Raw genomic sequence first — 20,133 nt, 5'->3', positions numbered from 1 at the left:
GGGGGGGGGGTTATAGTGCAACTCCTAGCGAATAAATCACAATTTTTACTGGAGGCAAATTGATCAGCTGTATTTGAATATATTGGCTCTGCCTACAAGATGTCTGCCTCCATCTAGGCAACGGGCATTTTTTTTATTCTGACCAATTCTTCCATTGACCTAGCCCTGCGACCATAGCTGCGGGGCATAGCCAAGCTGTCCAGGACCTGGCAAGCCAAGGTGTCAGGACCACACGGTCATGTGTTCTGACTTCCTATTATACAGTAGGAGCATTACCAGGTGACAGTGATCTCATACTGTACATCAAACTATAGTGACCTCATCACACAACTGCAATGCAAAATCCCATCTTTATGCACTGGGTGCAGAGACAGTCAATTCTGTTTAAAGTCACTGTCCGGAAAAGAGCAGAATAAAGCTGGGTACACATATGTACAATCGTCGGGCCGTTCTTCTGTTCTGCGGACGAACGGCCGTTCGATTGTATATATATGTACGCAGTCCCGATCCCTTCGTTGCGATCGATAAATGGCCAAAAACGCTCTTGGCCGTCCACGGTCGGTTGGTCGAAGGTTCTTTGCTGCTTAATATTCTTCCGACAGGACGGCTCCATATCGAAAGAAAAGTGACATGTGTACGCACGTTCGATCGATATGCAGCCCGTTCCTGCAATCATTCCTCCCAAAAGCAGCACGCCCATGTGGGTGTTGACTAGCTGCGTCATCCCTCCATCAGCGCAGCATGTAAACAACAGGAAGTCTTCTCCCCCGTACTTTCCGCGCCATGCTGTTAAAGAATATTCGTTGTGTGTGCATTCCTTTTGAAATAAATAATCGTTGTGTGTGCATTCCTGACAGATATAGTTAGTATATAGCCAGATCGGGAGAGTGTGTACGGTGGTACAATCTTTTTCTTGCGATTGTTTGGACGGGAGTACATCGGACGTCGCAAGTAAAATTGTACATATGTGTACGCGCAGATCGGTCGTATGTTTTGGACGGTCGAACGTGTATTCGGTCGATCGAACGGTCGCAAGAAAAATTAAATTGTACATATGTGTACCCAGCTTAAGCCTTAGAAATATTTATTTACATTATATAATAATAATAATAATTGTATTACCACTGTGATGTCATCAATCACTTGCTGCTGTTCCGTGACCTGTAGCCGCAGGAATTCAATCTCCTGGTCTTGAGCGTAACCCAGGTCATCCATCGTTGCATGGTGCTTCAGAGAACGTAGCGCGGACAGCTTTTCCTTCTGTAAAACACAGAGCAATCGTCACAAGAAATACAGTGTACCAGCGCCAGCAAGCAAAAAGTTACCTAAAAAAATCTTCTGCATTTTCAAGGACTTCGCGTGTATTTTTACTGATTTCTCAATTTCCCTATAACACATTGTTATAGCCCAATTAACATCTAATTAATAGGACTGTATGCCAATAAAAAGGACAAAAGAAAAACCCATATAATACATTAGTCTATGGCTTTCTGCCTGTCTGCTGGTAGGCATGGAGAGCACTGGTATATACCTGGCGGACAGGGGAGTAGGTAGATAGAACGCTGTATAGTTTTAATTTCTTCACACTTTTGGGTAGAACTATTTATACAGCAGTTTCTCACAAAGGATCAAAAAATTTTCCCGACACTCCTGAAAACAAGTAAGAGTAAATCAATGCTTCCGTTACATTTCCCTAACCTGTGCGCACCCAATAGGGCTGTGTGAGATAACCTTTTACTTTCTTACCCAGGGCCAGATGTACTCAGCTTAAAAAGTGATAAAATGGACAGAGATAAAGTGCCAGCCAGTCCGCTCCCAACTGTCATGCTACATGTGGTGATTGTGGAATGACAGTTAGGAGCTGATTGGTAAACAACCAATCAATGTTCATACACGTCCGCGGGTACAGAGTATAACCGTAACTAAAAAGCATTCCTCACCATGCCAACTTCAGCAAAGACCTATATTAACTAGAGGGCTATGACCTCGGGATACAAGACAGGAAAACATGCCTGATTGGATAGAACACAAGTTCTCATACATGGGGGGGGGGTTCGATCCTGTTAACCCCGAAGGGTGAGAGTTGTCGTTCGGGTGCCGATGAAAACGGCACCCGAATTAAGCCTAACACGCACCCTTCGCTGGGCCGAATTCACTGAAAATTGCTCGCACCCCAATGGAGGTGCGAGCACTTTTCAGCGAATTCGGCCCACGGCAAAGTGCGCCCGGTGTTGTGATCATTCGTAACTCGTGAATCATCCGCACTCTTCGGGGTTAATTGGATCGACCCCAGGACAGCTTATCTTTCATATTTTACAGGTCAGCTGTGGATTTTTAAAATGTGACAGTTGACAGCGCTCATGCCAGTTGACTTGGAAATCGTGACCAGTGTTTATGGGCCCCATACATCAGCAATCACAATTAATGGATTTCCAGATCCAGGGATTTTTTTGGCCAGATAAATGGATTTTACAATCTATCTGACTTTGCCCACACATTACAGATTTATTTCAGTGATCGGCAGATTTTTCCATCTAAAGATTGCATCTTCATATCTGTAAATTGCCCAATCGATTGCTGTTCATAATGTAAATAGATGAAGACGACGAATTGGGAATGCCCACACATATAAAAAAAGATCTGCAGATAATACCAGATTATTAAGCATGTTTAAAAACCTGATTAAGAAATCGATTGGCGATTTTGATTGGGATTGCCAAAAGGGGGAGCCCACACATCTAAAATTAATTGTGGCAATCATCTCCATATCTAAAAATTGTCACAATTAATTGCTGATATATGGGGCCCTTAAGTTTTAGAACCACTAGGATAGATGATGGCACCAAGTTGCAGACGTGTGACAAACAGAACGGATTACCCACAGTTCTCCTGCTATGGAGTCCATTATCCCAGCATGTGAGGTATAGAACAGCTACAGTATGTAAGTCAACATGAATTAGATCAACACCAAATGGTCAACATGCCACTAGGTCAACTGGTACAAAAAAATCGACAGGGTTAAAAGGTCAAAATGCAAAATGACAACGGTCGGCCAGTTTTTATTTTCCATTTTAAGAGTTAAATCTTGAATGTTTGGTAATATGTAACCATCATCAGGAGAAACACACACCCCCGCAGGCTGGCCACATTTTGGGCAAGGGGTCTATCTCTGCTCCCATTGGACACTATTACCCAAACATGTGGAAACATGTAAACAACCCCCCCCCCCCAAAAAAACACGTCAACCATTTATGTGTACGCTACGACCAGTGTATCTATACACTGTCTATCTAACATCTGTATACCCCTCCATCTCTGCTGCTCAGCCAAAGGGCAGAACTACAACATCAGTTTCCAATTTGGCGACACCTGCAGTAGGCGGCTAAATAGGGTGCAAAGGACCCAAGTGACCAGATGAGGTTGGGGCTCGTTATAAACTCCCCAACATGAGTGTAAGATCCGCACTCTCACCATCTCTGCATTATCCCTCGATAAGGCCTTAATTTTCTCCTCCATCCTCTGTATGGTCTGTGAAGTGTCCTCATGTTTTTTGGACATCCTTTTATTCTTTTCAACAAGAGGTTTCAGCTGGCTTTCCGTCTCCCGGGCACGTTTCAGCTGGAGAAATGGGGGGAAAAAAATCAAATAGATTGGACATTCGTACAAATTCTGTGTATTACAGTCTGACGCCAACCCCTGGTGGCTACTTGGGAATAACGGGTGAATCAACGCTGGGCTGCCCACTCCCACAGCCTGCCATATAGAATACTGCCTATTTTAATGTAACAGTCCAATAGGAACCATAGCCCCTAACCACCTCTGCATAACATTCCCAGTACCTGTATCACACGATCAACACCAGAATTACCGGGTTGGGATCATTTGGTCTACAGCATGATGGTCGACAGTCATTAGGTCGACACCATTATGTTGACACCATTAGGTCGACATGTGAAAATGTTGACATGGGAAAAGGTCGACGTGGTTTTAGGCCGAAAGGTCATTAGTTGGACAGATCATTAGTTCGACAATGTCTAGTTCGACAATAAAAAGGTTGACATGGGGTTTTTCACTGTTTTTTTACCTGAATGTCAACACCGTTGACATGGACACAGTTAAAAGTGTACCACATCCCCTCGCTACGCTCGGCACACTATTTTATTCTCCCACCACGCCCTTGTGCATTGGTTCCCAACCTGGGGTACTAGTACCCCTGGGGGTACTCTGCAGACCAGTTGGGGGTACTTGAAAATAATATTGGCGGAAGATGAAATAGTATTTTGATGGCAGAAGAAGATAGGTTGCTATGGAGAAGAACCATGTTGTGTCACTTATGGTTGTGTCTTCAGCGTCTCATTGTTCTTTTGCCTGACCAGCAATCCACTGGGAGCTACCCGTGCTGTCCTCAGACACCAGCGATCATCTGCCCTGCACTGACATGGGTGGAAGAAGCAGCAGCATTAATCCTACAGGTGTAAGTGGGAACCCTGGAGACAGTACACAACCAGCGGCCAGACATGGAAGGGCACGATTCCTGTCCGCTACTCCTTAATATAAGGACATGCATAAGGACACGCATACCGCTCACTTCCATTCCACTCGTACTGTCTATATTTTAAATTGAGAGGAGGGGGTACTCATCAATGAAAAGCCTAATCAAGGGGTACGGGAGAGAAAAAAGGTTGGGAACCACTGCCCTAGTGGATGGTAGGGCATGAAATACCGACTGTGGGCACATGTCGCTCAAAAAAACAGTGAAAAACCCCATGTCGACCTTTTGACTGTCGACCTAGACATTGTCGAACTAATGATTTGTCAACCTAGAACCATGTCGACCTTTTCCTATGTTGACCTAGACCCATGTCAACCTAATGACTGTCGACCATCATGCTGTAGACCAAATGACCGCATCCCAAATAACCACAGTAGAGAGGGGCCATTTTGTGGGAGAGGTCAAGACAAAGCAAGGGTGTCCAGACCCAGGGCATAAAGTGGTCATGCAGAGGTGGGGGAACTCATTTCTCTATATTCTACCCGCGTGGGTTTCCTCCGGGTACTACAGTTTCCTCCCACAATCCAAAAATATACAGGTAGGTTAATTGGCTCCCAACAAAATTAACCCTAGAATGTCTGTGTGCATGTACATGTGGTAGGGAATATAGATTTAGTACACAAGAGGGGATTTGTTACTCCGCACAAGCAATAGAATTAATCAAGTAAACCAGAATTTTTCAATAAAGAGGGAATATATCTAAGTTGCTATTGCAACCCCTTCCATGCTTGAAATACGTGAAAAAATATATTATAACTGGTGGTGCTCCCTAGAGTTTAGATTATGTATGGAAAAGCGGAAACACAGAAACTCTTTTTGTTGGGGCACTTCCTAATGAATTAAAATCATTTATTCAAATTTGGATAAAAAGACATACATTACATATAACACTAAAGACATACAACGTAAGGCTATTACACTTCCACTTTGTGCAAAAAATAAATTGTGGAGAGTGAGCCTACTATAAATTTGTAAATAGCTCAGTTCAGAATTTGATAATTCATACGGTTACTGGTGTATTTTGAAAATGATCTTTCGCTCTTAAAACACGGTTAGCTATTTACCAATTTATAGTAGGCTCACTCTCCACAATCTATTCTTTGCACAGAGTGGAAGTGTAATAGCCTTACGTTGTATGTCTTTAGTGTTATACAGTATGTAATGTATCTTATAAATTAAGAAGAGCCCCAACAAAAAGAGTTTCTGTGTTTCCGCTTTTCCGGGGAATATAGATTGTAAGCTCCTCTGGGGCAGGGACTGATGTGAATGTTCAACTTTGCTCTGTAAAGCGCTGCGGAAAATGTGTGCGCTATATAAGAAACTGCTGATAAATAATAATATTACATAAAGCCCTATAAATTGTGCTTTAGCATAGATACAATTTATGTATATTGATTTATGTTTTTATGTTAATAAATAATTTTAATATATTTTTGAAAAACTATTCCAGGCAATTTATTCATTTGTTTTAAAGTGCTGCTATTTGTGTTTCACATACTGTATTGTTTTACTTTGTATATTGTATATTGAAGGGCCTGACTATTTATTATTTATTTATTTATTAACAGTTTCTTATATAGCGCAGCATATTCCGTTGCGCTTTACAATAGCAGACAGTGAAACAACAAAACAGGGTATTTACAGACAGTCAAAAAGTAGGAGGGCCCTGCTCGCAAGCTTACAATCTATAGGGAAATAGGCATTGATACATAAGGATAGATACTGTATTCTTTATTGCATCGATTCCACCAGAACGCAAGGTTCTATGACTATTCCCTTCCCCTAGCAGCTGCTATTAGAAAATCAACTCATTATAGCACCTGAAGCCCATACCATTGGTAAAAACTTTTAGCAGCTGCATTCAATATGGTTTGTAGTGGTGAGAAACTCTTCTTAGGAAGACCGGTAAGGAGGCTATTGCAATAGTCAATGCCGGATATAATGAGTGCATGGATTAGCGTGTTTGCAGTGTCCAGTGTCCTGTGTATTTTGGATATGTTTTTTTAGATGCATGTAAAATAATTTATAGACAGATTGAATGTGAGGAATAAAGGCTAGTTCAGAGTTGAGGATGACCCCTAGGCAGCGAGCTTGTGGGGTAGGGTGGATTGTACTTAACAGTGATAGAGATATCAGGTTGGTAACTGCTCCTGGCTGCTGGGAATAGAATGAATTCTGTTTTGGAAATGTTGAGTTTGAAGTGGCGAGATGACATCCAAGCCATTCGCAGAGGTGCACAGGGCAGGGTTACACTGTCTGGGTGGAGACTATGTAATCCCGGAGCTCTCCTAAATCACCCATCAGCAATCAGGTCACTGTAAGAGGCATGAATCGGGAAGGTTTTTTTTCTATTGTGGCCAATGGGTGTGCAGGTTGCAAAGATGGGGTATACAGTAGACGGTCTCTGCAAAGCGCATCTCTTGTAACAAGGCCACAGCCCAATTCTTCGTTCTTATCATGTCTATAGGGGGTGTGGATGCATTTTTATCTGATCACACATTTACTTCCAGCACTTTATTATTGTCATGGGTTTAATACAGTTATAAATGCTACCTCTTATATTGTAGGTCCTTCCCACCCCAATCCCACTGCCCAGTATGTACCAGCTCACTCCTCTCGTCTGAAAGCAGCGTATTCCGGTCCTCCAGCTTCCTGATCACAGCATACAGCTCAGCAATCTTTAGCTGGAACCTTCTCAGGTCTCGGTCGTCCACATGTTGGTCCTACGAGGAGACAAGACAACATATAAAGTAATAACTTTGCCAGTTAAATAATAATGCAACTGCCAACTACAGGGGTCACAAAAAGGTCAACTGTAACCATAGCGAGGGAGACCGATCACACTTCAGAGGCTGGGATTGAACAATGACAGATGCTCATTGGTTGGAACTTTGGGTCTGATTCAAGCCTGATCGGACAGCCCCTTTTCTGATGTTGGAGGTCTGCACATGCTAAAGACCCCCTTTGCGAACACCTTCACCGAATATCACACTCACCGAGGCGTTCGATTTGTTGAGGGAGGGGAGGGGGCAAGCAGAGGGCTGGGACAGGGGAACAGCCGGCGTTTTATAGGCATCCCCCTGAAAACTTCAGGTGTTTCCCCTGGGAACGCAGGTGGGTCAATGCCTTCCCGGGGGCGGGTGGCTGTAATCACATGACATCAGCGCCCGCCCCCTTTTCAGCCATCTGCGGTGGTAATACAAATCCGTTCTCTCCCCTTCGGCTGCATGGGAGGGGATGTGTCCTCGTACACATGCCCTCGCACGCTAGCGTCCGGCTGGGGGGCGCTGACCTGTTTACTAGGCTGTCAGTGTATTCAGCCTAGCGAACCGGTCTGAATCAGGCCTTTTATTTCACTCCACTTTACCCATACCCTCCAACAAGGTACCAGGCACTTTATCACTTCTCCTCCATTATCACTGCTTCATATATCTACCCCACAATGAGAAATAGGAGTGGAAGGTGACCAGTAGTGGGTCCTTCTGAAATTTCTAAATGAGAAAAGTAAATAACATATTAAACATCATGCCGGTATCTGGGAAGTCATTGCTGCTGTTGTGATCAATGTAGAGGGGGAGATGTATCAAAGCTTGGATTGAGGTAAACATACCCTCCAACATGGCCTTTCCATTAGGTACAAAATGCTCTGTTCCTGGACTTTTCCTGCCAGTGGCAGTTACAGAGGTTGGACTCCAGCAGAGACCAAAATTCAAAGAGAGGGGTCACATCAACTGTCAGTGAGTCCAGGACAGTGATGTTTGGTGTGGCTCCCCTTTTTGAATATTGGACTGTGCTGCAGCCTAACCTCTGCAACTGCCACTGGCAGGGAAGTCCAGAAACAGAGCATTTTGTACCTAATGGAAAGGCCATGTTGGAGGGTATGTTTACCTCAATCCAAGCTTTGATACATCTCCCCCTCTACATTGATCACAACAGCATCAATGACTTCCCAGATACTGGCATGATGTTTAATATGTTATTTACTTTTCTCATTTAGAAATTTCAGAAGGACCCACTACTGGTCACCTTCCACTCCTATTTCTCATTGTGGGGTAGATATATGAAGCAGTGATAATGGAGGAGAAGTGATAAAGTGCCTGGTACCTTATCACCGGCCAATTAGCTCCTGACTGTTAACTGTGAAGATACAGGCTTGGTTTAAAAAAATCACCAAGCACTGGCCGGTGATAAAGACCAGACACTATCACTTCACCAAGCTTAATAAATCTACCCCTTTATCACCGGCCACTCAGCTCCTAACTGTCCCTTTTTAAACCTAGCCTGTTACTTAACAGTCAGGAGCTGATTGGCCGGTGATAAAATACCAGACACTTTATCACTCCCTTATCACTGCTTCATACACCTACCCCTGTGTTTATTATACAGACTGTTCATCAGGCATTTAATGATAATCTTGCAGCTTATCGCAGGCCTTGCTTGTAGCATTTGTATTTACAGTATTACCAGATTTAATACTTCTGCCTATGTTAATATTTTATTTTCTCATACCAACAAAGATGATTTGCATTTCAGTTCCTTCATCTAACAGTCAGTAGTACCCCAATAAATGGTTATGGGGACCCACACAGCAGCCACTATATTGGCTGAACCATTGTTCATCAACTCGCGATGACCGGAGGTGCTACAATGGAATACAGGTGTTCCTGAAATCTAGATACCTCCCCATTGTCTTCAACAACTAAGGGTTAACAGACAACAGCTAAAATAAGCATCTTCCAGGAAGAGGCCTAACTGGCACAGAGAACGATACTGTGCTTAGACAGATCAATACGTACCGTGTTATTTAGCAGACTTGCATCCTTAGCTTTTACCGCATGGCCCATTAGCTCGGAGAGGTCGGCAACGCCGGTGGGAAGCTCCTTCTTCGGGCTGCTGTGGTAGCGATCCGCTTCCTTCGCCTGGACAAGCTGCTCATCCAGGGCCTCCTTCTGCAGGAGCAACTTCTGAGTGTGGCCAGCCTGCACTCCGAGCTCCTTCTCCAATGCCAGGATCACCCGCTCCTTGCTCTTAATCTCATCCATCTGAAACAAATAAGAATATTATCTTCTCCATTGACCCTATTTTCTGTAAACCCAATTATATTTTAGTATACTGCCTTCCAAGTCTTAGTAACAGTCATGTATATGATATATTTAATTATCTGGAATTCCTCTTGCTCTCTGCCGTCTTCCTTCTAGCACAGGTCAGGTCTGGATATTGATGCTGAAATACAGACAAAACTGTGCTATAAGAGCCACAGCAGAGAGTGACACACCAGGCAGGGAAGAGGCGCTCCACAGGTTTTGAAAGGTGCTACATGGCCTCAGTGCTATACCATCCTGGCTGCAATATTATATGAACCTCTAATTAAATAGGACATCATCAGGAACTGTGTTCCTGAACCTGTTCTGGGCCAAAATGTACTTTCCATTAGTTTAATTTTAACCCCTTCACGACATTGCCTTTTAAGGTAATTTTTTTTTTTTTTTTCCTCCTTGCGTTCAAATAAGCGTAACTTTTTTAATTTTCCGGCTATATAGACACATGAGGGCTTTTTTTTTGCGGGACAAGTTGTACTTTGTAATGGTACCATTTACTATACCGTATAATATTCTGGGGAATCAGGAAATAATTCAATGTGGGGTAAAAAAAAAAAAACCGCCATTGCACAATTTTGCGCTGGTTACGGTTTTTTGGGAGTTCATAGTTCGTTTAAAATGATGGGTTATCTTTATTCTATGGGTCGTTACGATTCTGGCGATACCAAACTTATATAGTTTTCGTTATGTTTTACCACTAAAAAAAAAAATCGCAACTTTTACGGTTTTTCTAATTTGCGTTGTGTCGCCATGTTCTGCGGCTTATAACTTTTTTATTTTTCCACCTACGGACCTGGGTGAGGGCTCATTTTTTGCGGGCTGAAGTGTACTTTTTAATTAATACCATTATGGGATATGGGCGACTTTCTGATCTCTTTTAGTTATTTTTTTTGGGTACGCGATGCGACCAAAAAACGTAGTTTTGGCGTTGGGGATTATTTTCCGTTTACGCCTTTAACCGTGCGGGATAACTAATGTTATATTTTAATAGATCGGACTTTTAGGAACGCGGCGATACCAAATGTTTATTTTTTTTATTTTTTATTTATTTTTATTTGGGAAATGGGGAAAGGGGGGTGATTTGAACTTTTAATATTTTTTTATTTTTTTTTTATTTTTAAACTTTTTTTTTTTTTTTTTTTACTTTTACTACAAGGCCCCCTAGTGTACTTGACCACTAGGGGGCGCGATCGCCTGTACTAGGTTCAGCCATAGAGCTCTATGGCTGAACGTAGTGATTTTATGCACTTCCTATTACATCCTGCCTGAGGCAGGATGTAATAGGTATGCATACACGGCCAGCACAGGGGTCTACATTAGACCCCTGGCTACCATGGCAACCGATCGGCACCCTCCGATCTCGCTGCGGGGGGCCCCGATCGGCGCCGGAGGGGGGCGCCCCCCCTCCGATCAGCTATTTAAACACTGCGGGCGCTTTGCCCGCGGTGCTTAAAGGGTTAAACGGCCATGATCGGCGAACTCGCCGCTCGTGGCCGTGAGAGCAGGGACCTGGCTGTAATATACAGCCATTACCTGCTCTCTTTCAAGCCAGCTCACTCCGTGAGCTGGCTTGATTCCCCTGCAACGGACATATGACGTATATATACGTCATATGTCGTGAAGGGGTTAAAGTCACCTGTGAGTGCCTTTGTTTCTAAATACAATATATACATCTCTCTCCCTTCTCTATATATTCATAACATCCGGTGCATTTTGACATTAACATATTCTAGGTTACTAATAGGGTTTTATAATTGTTTATTATATGCATGTTTGAATTGTCTGCTGTAGCTGGCTTTAATATATTTTAAAAAACAAAATTATTTTTTAATAAATAACTAACATATTTTGTACAGCGCTGTTTTAATCCTGTTTTTGTGTTACGTTTCCTATGTTTGAAGGGGTTTGGTAAATCCTCTTATTAGAAACAGCTGCAGTACAGAATATAACAATCTGCGCTCAGAAGCTTTTTTTACATTTGGTTGGTACCGGGGAAGGCAGACGTTTGGCCGGGCAGCGCCAAGCTGCTCTCTAAGCAGCGAACTGCCACTGCTTAGCGAGCGGTACTGAATCAGGCCGTATGTCTGTAGTGGGAGACATACGGTAATAAAACTCACACAACAGTACACAAAAGGCCCACAACACTAGCGACACTGCCTAGTCTGCGGCAAACCTCACAGAATAGTTGTAAAGGTAGCAGCCCGTTGTCATGGTTAGCAGCCTTTGTGACGGGAGGACACTAGGATGTGCCCAGACGTCTTATCCTCATTAGTAGCCAAGAGAGGGACCCCCTCCCCCCCTCCTGAAGCAAGACTCGGGATGGTACATGATTTATTACAAAACACCTTTTATAAGTAAGAAAAAACACTCAGTAAGGAATAATCGCTATCTGCCAAATGCCCCAAGAAAAGGACTCGGGACTGACAGCATGGAACAATGGAGGACGGTCACAGCCCAACAGGCAATGCCAGTTTGCATACAGGTCGTATATAGTATTCCCAGCAATGTCTTCTATGCCTGAGGCAGCCAGGGCGACCTCTACCACGATGATTAATGAAATACATGCATGATAGATGACTATCAGAATCAGTTTATTGCCAGGTGTATCAATACAACATGCATAATACACAGGAAGTTGTTTTCGATTACTACTGTACCGCTCATTGTGACAAACAGAACAATACATATAGTACAATACAGTATAATACAGTGTATACTTTGCGTGAAATGGGGATGGAGCACTTATAATTAAATGACTGTGTGGTCGGGGGGGGGTCAGTTAATCAGTTACTTATATGGCGCCAACATATTCTGTTGCACATTACATTCAGGAATATATAACATTAATGAAACAAGTTTGGGTAATAATACACACCACAAATGTACCAGGGCTTTAAATCGATAAGAAGTCACGTGACCAGGCTACAAAATATTGTCGTAGTACAATTCTATTAGAAATGTGTGATGGGGTGAAAAAAATGCGGGGGGGGGGGGGGGGGGGTGGTGGTGGTGTTATGAGTCCTGGGAAACAGGCTGCTGCTGCAGCGGGGGGCAGGGGGGGGGGGGGGGCTTGAGCCCCTCCATCTGATCCAGACCCAGGTAAAAAGTACCCGGTCTCCCCCCCTCTCGATGGCACTGCCTGCAGGTAGGAAAAGTCATGATTTAGAACTCACGGATGCATAAGCGGACGGCATTTATTCACAGTGCCAGGAAATATTGGATATACTGTAGTCCCCAAGGGTTCCGATTTAGAGCCTAAAAAGCTCACTATAGAGCAGTGGTTCCCAAACTGTGTGCTTGCAGGGGTACCCTTTGGTGACCTAGGAAATTTATATCCTGGGGTGCCGTAAAAAAAAAAAGATGATACTCTAGCGCGCCGTGATTCAAAAACGTTTCAGAACCACTGCTCTACAGTGAGCACTATATATATTACAGAGAGGAACACTACATGGCCAAATTTAATGTTTACACCCACAGGTGGCTGAACATAATATGTCAGAATCCTGAGCATTAACGTGGAGTTGGTGCCAGTTTGTATAGAAATGCCCTTGGGTGAGCTGAAATTTTAGCTATATTACGCGCATAAACTGGACTGTGTGCACAATAAAAAATTTAAAAAAAACTTTTGCTTGGTATATATACTCGGTATATATATTACAGATTAAAGTAGAGTGAAGCCGGGGCTGCCTGGGTCTCGTAGCCCAGCCTGCAGCCCTTTGCATGTAGCTCCATCTGTTGCCCCACCCTTTTCCCGCATGGCAGGTCGCGCTACCCTTGCATTCAAACTTGAGAGGTATGTGAATGGCCCCCGCTCAACCCCCACCCATCGTTTGTCGGGCTCGGCATTGGCAAAAGTATATGCACTTGCCGATGCCGACACCCCTACTGAATCCCATTGCGCACGTCATCACTGAAAAAACATACTGTGCAATGTAAACATTACACAATATGTGTACCCAGCCATGTCATCCATCTTAACCCTACCCAGCCACCGGTATAATTACGATCGCAATGCCGAAAGTTGGGATTCCAGCATCAGGTGTAAGCGTTTCTGGCATCGGTATTCAGACCTCCAGACAACAGTAAGCTGATCGGATGCCATTGCTACATATTTTATTACCACAAGATGGCAGTGTGGCAGGATTTCAGGTTAGCCGTATTATTATGTATTACCAGTTATTTATATGGCACACACATATTCTGCAGGTCTATAGAGAGACTATTTTCCCCGCACATCACTTCCTGACCCAGTGAAGCTTACAATCTACATTCCCTGTCTAGGAGTTCTTTTTTGTCAAAAGCAAATTAACCCAACAGCCTATTTTTTTAATCGTAGGAGGAAACCAAACTACCCAGAGGAAACATATTATTTAAAATAAATATTTTACTTAAGCCAGTGGTTCCTGAGGGGTGTGCCTGAGGTGCCTTCTGAGACATGCAGGGGGGGCCCTGGATTGGTGGTCCAGGACCAGTTCAAATTATTTATGACCAATGTAATAGACAAATTGTGGAGAAACAGATGCAAATCCTGTCCATTACCATATAATTGACACAAAGGATGAGATATAAATATAGTTTACTTCATTTAATATTTTTTTCTGATTCTATCAATCCTTTGCCCAAAAAAAAAAAAATACTCGGGCACCAGAATTCAAAACCGTTTGGGAACCACTTACTTAAGCCTTTTACCACAATCTTACATATAGTATGACTCGATATTCTCAGTATATATATATATATATATATATATATATATATATATATATATATATACACAGTATATATATATATATATATATATATATATATATATATATATATATAGATAGATAGATAGATAGATAGATAGATAGATAGATAGATAGATAGATAGATAGATAGGACTATTCCTTATTAACATTTATTTCTATGGGACCAACAATATTTTACAGTGCTGTACAGAGTATATGTACTCTGTAAACCATACCAAACAGGTCACATTTTCCAAGTCACCCAGCAGGTGCACAGGTGCACTCATTACTCACGGACATTTTGAAGATCCACAGGTGGAGCCAATCTCACGATTATTGGAGGAGACCTGGAAAACCTGAACTGTTAGGGGTCCTTCCTTGGGGAGAGCGTTAAGGAGCCGCTGCTCTATCATTTACATAGAAAGGTGCACATAACTAGACTCAGAAAATGACCGTTCTATACCACCCCCGCCGAGTGAATCCCCGCGCTACAATGCGTGCAGCCGCACACCTGAAAAATCATCCGATGGTCGCTCGCTGTCAAATGATGTTTCCTCCGCTCAATATGAAAAGTAAGCCTATAGTTACTTTTCATATGGGCGCTTTACGCCGAATTCGGGGTGGACGCTGACATCATGTGACATCAGCCACCCACCACAAGGCAGGGGCACACCTGCTTTCTGACGGGCCTACCCAGCATTTCTATGGGCGTACCCACCATTTCTGTGGGCACGCCCATGAAACACTGGGCGGAACTGTCGGCACACTTCCTGCGAGTGTAAAATTTGCCGAACCTGGCGGCGGTGGTTTGTGCGTGCACATAATCGCAATGGCGCAGATCCCCCTCATCTGAGATGAATTCAGACCTGTGTGAACTGTTCTGAATTGAACCATTTCTACCTCATGGAGAGGGTCATTTTGAGGAGGTATGATAACCAAAAAGACGATCTCTAAACGCACAGCACGTTGAAGTGAACAGGTCACAGCAGAACAAGACCGCACGCAAGACCAAAGACCTGTGCACCTGCCGGGTGATCTGGAAAACCTGACCTGCGTGGGGCCCTGAGGGCCGAGTTTGCGAACTCCTGGTCTGGACACTGGTGCCAATAACCTCTATCCTTCAGTGTTTGACAAATAGGGCAGACAAAACTGGTCAGTGGGTCCCATAACCACAGTCAGGTGCTCGAGTGCCACCCGGATCCCTTAGTGAGCTCAGTAATAGGACCGTTGAAGGATTGTTAGTGCTGAATACGCAGTTCTATTACAAAATAACTGTTTTTCGGCCGCTGGTGCACTGAGAACAGATGTCCAGGACTGAATTTGCAAACACAAATTTCAAACTCTGTAATTTTCCACTTGAAATGTAAAACATCTTTGGCAGAAGATGCCAGATGGCCCCGTAATTCAGTTCTGAATAAATAAATAAATCTCTCAATTTGTAACATTAGTTTGGAAACTAGATTTGTGTAACCATACGTGCTTCGCGTCCTACTCCTGAACATACAATCTCTGCACAGGTAGTTCTGGGTAGATGCGCATTACTGTTACCTAGTCTGTGATGGGTGTGTGCGGATTAGTACACACCCATCACAGGGACATGAAACACGGATTAATAATGTAGGAGATGACTAGGAGATGATATAATGTTGTAGGGGTAATATCTGCGTATACTGTAATTGGCACAATAATTCATTAGGGTTCCACACGTGCAGATAGCAAGCTTTACTGATGCACTAATCCATGTATGATTTAATTCCCCCCCCCCCCCCCCTACACTGGTCCCTTCCTAGCTACAGCAGGCAGGCCACCCTACATTGGTCCCTTCCTAGCTACAGCAGGCAGGCCACCCTACATTGGTCCCTTCCTAGCTACAGCAGGCAGGCCACCCTACATTGGTCCCTTCCCTTCCTAGCTACAGCAGGCAGGCCACCCTACATTGGTCCCTTCCTAGCTACAGCAGGCAGGCCACCCTACATTGGTCCCTTCCTAGCTACAGCAGGCAGGCCACCCTACATTGGTCCCTTCCTAGCTACAGCAGGCAGGCCACCCTACATTGGTCCCTTCCTAGCTACAGCAGGCAGGCCACCCTACATTGGTCCCTTCCCTTCCTAGCTACAGCAGGCAGGCCACCCTACATTGGTCCCTTCCTAGCTACAGCAGGCAGGCCACCCTACATTGGTCCCTTCCTAGTTACAGCAGGCAGGCCCCCCTACATTGGTCCCTTCCTAGTTACAGCAGGCAGGCACCCCTACACTGGTCCCTTCCTAGTTACAGCAGGCAGGCACCCCTACACTGGTCCCGTCCTAGTTACAGCAGGCAGGCACCCCTACACTGGTCCCTTCCTAGTTACAGCAGGCAGGCACCCCTACACTGGTCCCTTCCTAGTTACAGCAGGCAGGCCCTCTACATTGGTCCCTTCCTAGCTACAGCAGGCAGGCCACCCTACATTGGTCCCTTACTAGCTACAGCAGGCAGGCCACTCTACATTGGTCCCTTCCTAGCTACAGCCGGCAGGCCACCCTACATTGGTCCCTTCCTAGTTACAGCAGGCAGGCCCCCCTACATTGGTCCCTTCCTAGTTACAGCAGGCAGGCCCCCCTACATTGGTCCCTTCCTAGCTACAGCAGACAGGCCACCCTACATTGGTCCCTTCCCTTCCTAGCTACAGCAGGCAGGCCACCCTACATTGGTCCCTTCCTAGCTACAGCAGGCAGGCCACCCTACATTGGTCCCTTCCTAGTTAAAGCAGGCAGGCCCTCTACATTGGTCCCTTCCTAGTTACAGCAGGCAGGCCCCCCTACATTGGTCCCTTCCTAGCTACAGCAGACAGGCCACCCTACATTGGTCCCTTCCCTTCCTAGCTACAGCAGGCAGGCCACCCTACATTGGTCCCTTACTAGCTACAGCAGGCAGGCCCCCTACACTGGTCCCTTCCTAGTTACAGCAGGCAGGCCCCCCTACATTGGTCCCTTCCTAGTTACAGCAGGCAGGCCCCCCTAAATTGGTCCCTTTCTAGTTACAGCAGGCAGGCCCCCCTACATTGGTCCCTTCCTAGTTACAGCAGGCAGGCCCCCTACACTGGTCCCTTCCTAGTTACAGCAGGCAGGCCCCCTACACTGGCCCCGTCCTAGTTACAGCAGGCAGGCCCCCTACACTGGTCCCTTCCTAGCTACGGCAGGCAGTGCCCCTACACTGGTCCCTTCCTAGCTACGGCAGGCAGGCCCCCCCCTACACTGGTCCCTTCCTAGTTACGGCAGGCAGGCCCCCCTACATTGGTCCCTTCCTAGTTACAGCAGGCAGGCCCCCCTACATTGGTCCCTTCCTAGTTACAGCAGGCAGGCCTCCCTACATTGGTCCCTTCCTAGTTACAGCAGGCAGGCCCCCTACACTGGTCCCTTCCTAGTTACAGCAGGCAGGCACCCTACACTGGTCCCGTCCTAGTTACAGCAGGCAGGCCCCCTACACTGGTCCCGTCCTAGTTACAGCAGGCAGGCCCCCTACACTGGTCCCTTCTTAGCTACGGCAGGCAGTGCCCCTACACTGGTCCCTTCCTAGTTACAGCAGGCAGGCCCCCCTACATTGGTCCCTTCCTAGTTACAGCAGGCAGGCCCCCCTACATTGGTCCCTTCCTAGTTACAGCAGGCAGGCCCCCCTACATTGGTCCCTTCCTAGTTACAGCAGGCAGGCCTCCCTACATTGGTCCCTTCCTAGTTACAGCAGGCAGGCCCCCTACACTGGTCCCTTCCTAGTTACAGCAGGCAGGCACCCTACACTGGTCCCGTCCTAGTTACAGCAGGCAGGCCCCCTACACTGGTCCCTTCTTAGCTACGGCAGGCAGTGCCCCTACACTGGTCCCTTCCTAGCTACAGCAGGCAGGCCACCCTACATTGGTCCCTTCCTAGCTACAGCAGGCAGGCCACCCTACATTGGTCCCTTCCTAGCTACAGCAGGCAGGCCACCCTACATTGGTCCCTTCCCTTCCTAGCTACAGCAGGCAGGCCACCCTACATTGGTCCCTTCCTAGCTACAGCAGGCAGGCCACCCTACATTGGTCCCTTCCTAGTTACAGCAGGCAGGCCCCCCTACATTGGTCCCTTCCTAGTTACAGCAGGCAGGCACACCTACACTGGTCCCTTCCTAGTTACAGCAGGCAGGCACCCCTACACTGGTCCCTTCCTAGTTACAGCAGGCAGGCACCCCTACACTGGTCCCTTCCTAGTTACAGCAGGCAGGCCCTCTACATTGGTCCCTTCCTAGCTACAGCAGGCAGGCCACCCTACATTTATCCCTTACTAGCTACAGCAGGCAGGCCACTCTACATTGGTCCCTTCCTAGCTACAGCCGGCAGGCCACCCTACATTGGTCCCTTCCTAGTTACAGCAGGCAGGACCCCCTACATTGGTCCCTTCCTAGTTACAGCAGGCAGGCCCCCCTACATTGGTCCCTTCCTAGCTACAGCAGGCAGGCCACCCTACATTGGTCCCTTCCCTTCCTAGCTACAGCAGGCAGGCCACCCTACATTGGTCCCTTCCTAGCTACAGCAGGCAGGCCACCCTACATTGGTCCCTTCCTAGTTACAGCAGGCAGGCCCTCTACATTGGTCCCTTCCTAGCTATAGCGGGCAGGCCACCCTACATTGGTCCCTTACTAGCTACAGCAGGCAGGCCCCCTACACTGGTCCCTTCCTAGTTACAGCAGGCAGGCCCCCCTACATTGGTCCCTTCCTAGTTACAGCAGGCAGGCCCCCCTACATTGGTCCCTTCCTAGTTACAGCAGGCAGGCCCCCCTACATTGGTCCCTTCCTAGTTACAGCAGGCAGGCCCCCCTACATTGGTCCCTTTCTAGTTACAGCAGGCAGGCCCCCCTACATTGGTCCCTTCCTAGTTACAGCAGGCAGGCCCCCTACACTGGTCCCTTCCTAGTTACAGCAGGCAGGCCCCCTACACTGGCCCCGTCCTAGTTACAGCAGGCAGGCCCCCTACACTGGTCCCTTCCTAGCTACGGCAGGCAGTGCCCCTACACTGGTCCCTTCCTAGCTACGGCAGGCAGGCCCCCCTACACTGGTCCCTTCCTAGTTACGGCAGGCAGGCCCCCCTACATTGGTCCCTTCCTAGTTACAGCAGGCAGGCCCCCCTACATTGGTCCCTTCCTAGTTACAGCAGGCAGGCCCCCCTACACTGGTCCCTTCCTAGTTACAGCAGGCAGGCCCCCCTACATTGGTCCCTTCCTAGTTACAGCAGGCAGGCCTCCCTACATTGGTCCCTTTCTAGTTACAGCAGGCAGGCCCCCTACACTGGTCCCTTCCTAGTTACAGCAGGCAGGCACCCTACACTGGTCCCGTCCTAGTTACAGCAGGCAGGCCCCCTACACTGGTCCCGTCCTAGTTACAGCAGGCAGGCCCCCTACACTGGTCCCTTCTTAGCTACGGCAGGCAGGCCCCCTACACTGGTCCCTTCCTAGCTACGGCAGGCAGTGCCCCTACACTGTTTCCTTCCTAGCTACAGCAGGCATGCCCCCCCTACACTGGTCCCTTCCTAGCTATGGCAGGCAGGCCACCCTACATTAGTCCCTTCCTAGTTACCGCAGGCAGGCCCCCTACACTGGTCGCTTCCTAGCTACAGCAGACAGGCCACCCTACACTGGTCCCTCCCTAGCTACAGCAGGCAGGCCCACTACACTGGTCCCTTCCTAGTTACAGCAGGCAGGCCACCCTACACTGGTCCCTTCCTAGTTATAGCAGGCAGGTCCCCTA

At 46.5% G+C, this 20,133-nt stretch overlaps 1 protein-coding gene across 6 annotated transcripts in view; it reads right to left on the bottom strand.

Moving 5' to 3' along the window:
* Positions 1 to 20,133, bottom strand: part of JAKMIP1 (janus kinase and microtubule interacting protein 1) — a 320,143-nt gene that overhangs the window by 75,706 nt on the left and 224,304 nt on the right. For all 6 annotated transcript variants that reach the window (XM_083155504.1, XM_083155462.1, XM_083155496.1 and 3 more), the window contains exons 4-7: positions 9,349 to 9,594; positions 7,156 to 7,275; positions 3,472 to 3,618; positions 1,123 to 1,260 (exon numbers count right to left, since the gene is read on the bottom strand). In XM_083155504.1, coding sequence (XP_083011630.1) covers positions 1,123 to 1,260; positions 3,472 to 3,618; positions 7,156 to 7,275; positions 9,349 to 9,594 — 651 coding nt within the window. The remainder of the gene's footprint in view (positions 1 to 1,122; positions 1,261 to 3,471; positions 3,619 to 7,155; positions 7,276 to 9,348; positions 9,595 to 20,133) is intronic.

This window comes from Crinia signifera, chromosome 1, assembly GCF_055691185.1.
Source record: "Crinia signifera chromosome 1, ASM5569118v1, whole genome shotgun sequence".
In the NCBI taxonomy this organism is placed as follows: domain Eukaryota; kingdom Metazoa; phylum Chordata; class Amphibia; order Anura; family Myobatrachidae; genus Crinia; species Crinia signifera.
Note: the sequence above shows the minus strand (reverse complement) of the source record. Positions and strands in the feature narration are given on the sequence as shown.